The sequence below is a fragment of the Babylonia areolata genome, chromosome 32 (genome assembly GCF_041734735.1).
Source record: "Babylonia areolata isolate BAREFJ2019XMU chromosome 32, ASM4173473v1, whole genome shotgun sequence".
In the NCBI taxonomy this organism is placed as follows: Eukaryota; Metazoa; Mollusca; class Gastropoda; order Neogastropoda; family Buccinidae; genus Babylonia; species Babylonia areolata.
Genome location: NC_134907.1, coordinates 8330596 through 8337841, shown reverse-complemented (window position 1 = coordinate 8337841; position 7246 = coordinate 8330596). Strand labels below are relative to the sequence as shown.

At 43.5% G+C, this 7246-nt stretch overlaps 1 protein-coding gene across 1 annotated transcript in view; it reads right to left on the bottom strand.

Annotated features, from left to right (window-relative positions):
* Positions 1-1366: 1366 nt before the first annotated feature.
* Positions 1367-7246, bottom strand: part of LOC143276424 (salivary peroxidase/catechol oxidase-like) — a 56101-nt gene continuing 50221 nt past the window's right edge. Inside the window, exons 14-16 of the mRNA XM_076580914.1 lie at positions 5100-5269; positions 3306-3411; positions 1367-2024 (exon numbers count right to left, since the gene is read on the bottom strand). Of these exons, the coding sequence (XP_076437029.1) occupies positions 1970-2024; positions 3306-3411; positions 5100-5269 (331 nt within the window). The 3' untranslated portion in view covers positions 1367-1969. The remainder of the gene's footprint in view (positions 2025-3305; positions 3412-5099; positions 5270-7246) is intronic.

The window sequence follows — 7246 nt, the reverse complement described above, 5'->3', positions numbered from 1 at the left end:
CGTTCTTTCGTTTCCCCCCCCAGTCCCCTCCCCTCCCAAATTTCTGTTTCTTTTTCCCCTCACTTTTCCATGGAAATCTCTTGTTAAAATTGCAAATGCAGAAGTCAGTCTTTTCCAAAAAACAATTTTAAAAGAGAAGAGAAGATGTACAACTACAAGTGAACTTCTTAATTTTTTTCTCAATTTCATGTACACCTAGATTTACCAGCAAACCATATATGGTTAATGGATCTCGGAGACAAAGGTGGTGAAGAACATTGAGAATCATTACACTAACAAAACCCTGTTCGCATACACACCTGTGTATACAGATTATACACACTGTGACACTGTTTTTAAGGGAACAGTATGAAACGGTTATAAATCACATGTTCAGACCATTTAAAATGGACTGAACATGTGCTCTTGTGTATTCATTTGCTCTCTCTCTGTGCAGAATGTTAAGAAAGACACTTAATCTGCCAGTACAGTGTCCTTGAGGGTCTGGGTTTGAATCATGGTCTTTCTGTTACACGACCGTCATCGACTTGCCGATGACTCTGTCGTGGTTCATGCATGCTGGGTATTTTCATGTCTCCATAAACCACCTAACACTGACATGGGTTACAGGATCTTTAACATATACACACGAAGGAGGTTCAGGCACTAGCAGGTCTGCACATAATTATGTTGACCTGGGAGATCGGAAAAATCTCCACCCTTTATCCACCAGGCACCGTTAATGTGATTCGAACCTATGACCCTCAGATTGAAAGTCCAACACTTCAACCACTGGGCTATTGCGCCCATCATGGTCTCACCCTTTCCCCACAGCTAGACAAGAAAATCAAACGGAGTAGCTTGTCACTTAGAAGAGAATATATAAACCAAGATCCTATGTGCAGCATTCACTTGGCACTCTGAAATAGAACCCATGGGAACATGGTGGTGTCCTCTGGCAAAATGCTACGGAATAAGTCCGCTCTGAAAGGTACACAAACACATATGCAAGGCTTCACTAGCTCATCAGATTATGCTGCTGGTCAGGGATCTGACAAGCAGGTTTGGCGCAGTGAATACAACTTTCTTCGAACACAGTGGCACCACCTTGAGAAACTGATACTGAAACTCACTTTCTCTTGTTCTGGAAAAAAAGTTCTCTGTCTATAAATATTGATATATTCCTCTCTCTGTCTTGATCTTACATCTAGATAAAAAAAAAAAAAAAATCTGTTTATCATCCATATTGGAAATAGAAATAGATTCATTCTCTCACTGACACACTCACTCAGTCAAGTAACTCAAGAACACACACACACACACACACATTCAAGAACAAGTAAAATAGGAATCAGACCAAGCACTTTCTCCAAGAAACCCGGTTTATTTCAGTACCTTGAGCTGATTACTACCACCAGTTCTCACCCAGTGACAGTAAAAAAATTGTTAGCTTCTTTCCCTATTTCAGTCTTCTGTGATACACATTACAGTTGATTAGCTATTTTGAACACTATGTAATGCAATAAAGATGCAAAAGTGGAAGTATTCCTTTTGTGATGAACTGTATTTGCGTTATGGCAAGAGAAAAAAAAAAAACAAAAAAACGAAAAAAAACTCCCATCAAACCAAACCAACCAAACAACAAGAAACTAAATGTTAATCTTTCCCCCATTTATTTTACTTTGCTTTGGTATTAAGACACGCCCTTTGTTTTATCCAGCCCCTGAACCAAACTTTTCAGAATCACAAAAAAAGTCACTCCAACCCAGAAGGGTCTTCAAACAAACTGAACGAGGGCTAAACTAAGCTTTACTGAGAAGGTTCTTTAAACAAACAATTGAACAAAATAAAATTGAACAGGGACTAAACTGATCTTTACTGAGAAGGGTCTTCAAACAAACAATTAAGATAATGATAGTAAATGAAATGTATACTGAACAAAGATATCCATGAACAGATGCAGTGGATCCAGTGGCGGTGAGAACAGCTGTTACCAGAGAGAGAACTTCACGTCAGGAATTGATGCACAATCCACCATAGGATTCCTGAAACATACAGCAACACTCGTACAGGAATGGAATGACAATGAATAATATTAATGATAATAACAATAATAATGCCCATTTACATAGCACTGAAACAGCAATACTCGTACAGGAATAGATTGACAACAATAATGATAATAATGTGCATTTATACAGCACTGAAACATATAGCAATAATCATACAGGAACGCCATGACAATAATGATAATAATGTGCATTTATATAGCACTGAAACATATAGCAATACTCATACAGTATTTGTATTTCTTATTATCACAACAGATTTCTCTGTGTGAAATTCGGGCTACTCTCCCCAGGGAGAGCGCGTCGCCACACTGTTTTTCCTATCAAAGTGGATTTTTCTACAGAATTTTGCCAAGAACAACCCTTTTGTTGCCGCAGGTTCTTTTACGTGCGCTAAGTGCATGCTAGCACACGGGACCTCGGTTTATCGTCTCATCCGAATGACTAGCGTCCAGACCACCACTCTAGGTCTAGTGGAGGGGGAGAAAATATCGGCTGCTTAGCCGTGATTCGAACCAGCGCACTCAGATTCTCCTAGGCGGACGCGTTACCTCTAGGCCATCACTCCACATCTGTGATGCGATGAACTGTATTGGCATTTTGGCAGAAGTAAAAAACAACAATCCATGTAGTTGACTTGAGAGCAAAAGAGAACCAACCGAACCACTTACTGAACATTTCACTCTTCAGCTGACACAGGCTTACAAAATTATTCATAAAGTCTGTAACTGAACTGTCTTGAGGTCAGCGCAACTGGGGAAGCACCCCGGAAGCGGAAGTACAAAGACACGCTGAAGAAAGTCCTCACAACCATCTCATCAGAGTGACTCAGATGCTCAGTTTGATTTTTCAAACTTGGGGAGAAAGGACGGTGGCGAGTGTGGGAGTCGAACCCGGAACCTCACGGACTGACACTTTGTTGGCAGATAAGCACCTGAAGTATTCTGCCTGTACACGAAACTCCGTATCGGCGACACAGAGCAGTGCCCCTGTAGAACAGGCAGCCAGACAACAGAACATCTGCTGCATTCCTGCCCGCTCCACCAAGCGCTCTAACCCGCTGGCCCGACCCAATCCCAGCGGCCCGGAAGCTCTAAGGAGGACTGGAGGACCTGCGACGTACTGCCGCCTTCGTCGAGGAGACGGGGGAATCCATCTGATAAATGACGAACGAGATAACAACAACTATTCTGCCAAAATCCTTTAGTGATAAAAACAAGTAAAAGCATGGGTCTTTTGGCACAGGGTAGCACTGACCTTTTGGGGTGAGGTATCTTGAAAGCGTTCCTGGGCACTCGCTTGAGGCCTGTGTTCCGACAGATGATTCCAGAGTACTTGGTTTTCTTGATGCTTCGGATCTGGGCTGCAACATGAGGACAACGAGGAAGCACAACTTACAGAAAGAAAGAAGTTGATGGCGAATGGGGGTCTCTTCAACATCGTCATCGTCATGTCATGTCATGTCATCAACACAGCATGTCATCGTGGACTGGTGCTTCACAGGCAGGTCCTGTGGATGATGTCTTCAGCATCGAATGGTGGCCGCGTAGAGAACATCATGGATTTGTCTGAACGCAGTATTTGTATTTGTATTTCATTTTATCACAACAGATTTCTCTGTGTGAAATTCAGGCTGCTCTCCCCGGGGAGAGCGCGTCGCTGCCCTGCAGCGCCAACCTTTTTTTTTTTTTTTTTTTTACTGCGTGCAGTTTTATTTGTTTTTTTCCCTATCGAAGTGGATTCATCTACAGAATTTTGCCAGGAACAACCCTTTTGTTGCCGTGGGTTCTTTTACGTGCGCTAAATGCATGCTAGCACACGGGACCTCGGTTTATCGTCTCATCCGAATGACTAGCGTCAAGACCACCACTCAAGGTCTACTGAGTGGAGGGGGAGAAAATATCGGCGGCTGAGCCGTGATTCGAACCAGCGCGCTCAGATTCTCTCGCTTCCTAGGCGGACGCGTTACCTCTAGGCCATCATCACTCCACTCCTCCACTACAGTCAGGCCTCCTTGAGAAACTGAAACTATCACGTATGCTGTTTCACTTGAGCTGAAACATGTCAGTGAAACGCCACACACCAGCAGAGCATAATTATTTTATAATCATCGATAGCACAGTGGCTCAAACAATGGACTTTCATGAATCCCAGAGTCTTTTGGTTCGAATCCCTGTCATGGGCGGCGGCCGGTAAATTAAGGGTGGAGATTTTTCCCCCCCAAGGCCGGTCAACATCATGTACAACCTGCTAGCACTTGAACCACCTTAAAGATCCAGTGATCCGTGATGGAACTAACCCAGCATGCACCCCCTGCCCCCGAAAACGGAGTATGGCTGCTTAAAATATGGCGGGAGTGAGTGGATGGGTGGGAAGGTGGGTGGGGTGAACTACGGTAACAGAAATAAAATCCAACTTGTTGGTACGGAGTGAACATTTAAAGTCGCATCCTGTAGACGGAGAGACAGAGGGGGGGAAAAATGATGAAGAAATGGACAGAACGACACATCACACGACAGCGTAAGCTGGTTCAAGGCTGACGTTAAAACCTATTTCTTTCCAAAATGATAGCTCTGTCTCTGTCTCTCTCTCTGTTTCTCTCTCTCTCACACACACACATACATACACACACATCACCATCACCACCACCACCACCACCAGCAACAACAACACACACACACACACACAACACAACGCACACACACCAACACACACACACACACAACACAACGCACACACACGGCACAGCATCCCCCCCTCCCCCACAGAGCACACCACACCACATACACAACACAACAAACACAAGACACACACACACACAACACAACACATACTCACACACACACCACACACACACACACACACACACCACACACACACTCACACACAACACAAAATAACACACACACACACACACACACACACCAACACAACACAAAACACATACACCACCACCACCACCACACCACTCAATACACACACAACACACACAACACACACACCACAGCCCCCCCTGGCCCCCCCCGCCCCCCTCCACACACATACACACACCTCTGGTGAAGCCAGCATCAGAGCCCTTGGTGTCGAAAAAGAGGCGGTCACCTTCCCGGAGGTTCTTGAACTGCTGACCAATCAGATAGCCGAACACCGGCCCCACCTCCCCGCCAGGCACGTGGTCTTCGTAGATGCCCCCCAGGAAAAGGTCAATGTCCTCCACTGACCTACAAGGGGCACAGGTCACAGGTCAAAAGTCCCATAGCCTTTAACGGCCATCAGGGCTGTTTTAGCTCTACGCTGTGAACGGGTTAACTCTCTCCATACGAACGGCGAAAGAGACGACGTTAACAGCGTTTCACCCCAGTTACCATCATCAAAATATTGCAAGCGGAAGGCTCTTATACTGAAGAGGTGAATGTTGACAGAGAATACCACAATTCTGACGACGGAATCTAAAGGTTGGGTCATTCAGACACCCCCACTGGACATCCGAAGGGTCTGTGTAGAGGAGAAGAGAGGACTGGCCGTACTGAGTGAGTTAATTGGGATCGAGGGCGTGCAGCCCGCTTTCACGGTGGACTTTTCGTCGCTCGCAGTGCGAAAAGTAGGTCAGTATGGCGACGCGGGTTCGCACTGCTTTTTGTTTGGACAAATTTTCGGCAGAGTTTATAAATGGATCAGTTCGAATACGTAATGGCAGATATATGACAGGAAGATTCAAGCAAATAATGGGTGCAGTTATAACAAGAGAGGCAAGGCCTTCAAGACTCACTTGTGATACACTTAGAGAAAAAAAAAAAAAAAAAAAAAAAAAAAAAAAAATCCAAGCTTTTTATGTATTGAGTATAATTTCAAAATGTAATGTTTAAGATGAGAAAGATCAGTTTCAAACGAATTAAGTCCCCTAGCATTAATTACAGAGTAATTTCCCTTTTTTTACTATCTGCACCAAAACGTTTGCAAAATACATAAAACTTCCATGCTTAGCAAAAGAAGTTCCTGTTTGAACAAAAAATGATAATAATGACTGCTCTTGTTGTTGGGTCAGAATATCAGATCAAAGTGCCAAGTTTAGAGAATACAAAAAATATAAATATAACAGTAAATGCAGTTTGCATATAATTAGGCTTCATTTTTTAAATTTTTTGTGCCCATCCCAGAGGTGCAATATTGTTTTAAACAAGATGACTGGAAAGGACTGAATTTTTCCTATTTTTATGCCTAATTTGGTGTCAACTGACAAAGTATTTGCAGAGAAAATGCCAATTTTAAAGTTTACCACGGACACACAGACATACACACACACACACAGACAACCGAACACCGGGTTAAAACATAGACTCACTTTGTTTACACAAGTGAGTCAAAAACCAAAATATACCTTGTGAACTTGCAAAAATAGTCACCGAAAATGTTCAAAATCCTTTCGTCAAAAACAGTCATTTCCACTACGAAATTCCAGCCTCATGCACACGCGGTTCTCGCCAAAAATAACCGAGGAGTCCCGACGAAAATCCGACGAAAGTGGGGCCTGTACACCCTTCCTCATGTCACCCACACCAAGATCAAGTAGTACCACTAGGGTCAAGTCTCTGTGCGCACTAATTGTTGAAATCCCTTGGCTGCGTTAGGACGTAGCTCTTACGTCAATATTGTTACGTCATCAGAAGAAGGGAACTGTATTCAGAAGGCTGAAAATTCATACGTTTGATCCAAAGTGGTATATCTCCGCCTGGGAAGCGAGAGAATCTGAGCGCGCTGGTTCGAATCACAGCTCAGCCGCCGATATTTTCTCCTCCCCCACTAGACCTTGAGTGGTGGTCTGGACGCTAGTCATTCGGATCAGACGATAAACCGAGGTCCCGTGTGCAGTATGCACTTAGCGCACGTAAAAGAACCCACGGTAACAAAAGGGTTGTTCCTGGCAAAATTCTGTGGAAAAATCCACTTCGATAGGAAAAACAAATAAAAAAAACTGCACGCAGGAAAAAATACAAAAAAAAAGAAAAAAAAAAAAAAAAAAAAAAGAAGAAGAAAAAAAAGGGTGGTGCTGTAGTGTAGCGATGCGCTCTCCCTGGGGGGAGAGCAGCCCGAATTTCACACAGAGAAATCTGTTGTGACAAAAAGAGAAATACAATACAATACAATACAATACAGTACAATACAATACACAATTTCTCAGTTTTTGGCTATTATAATAT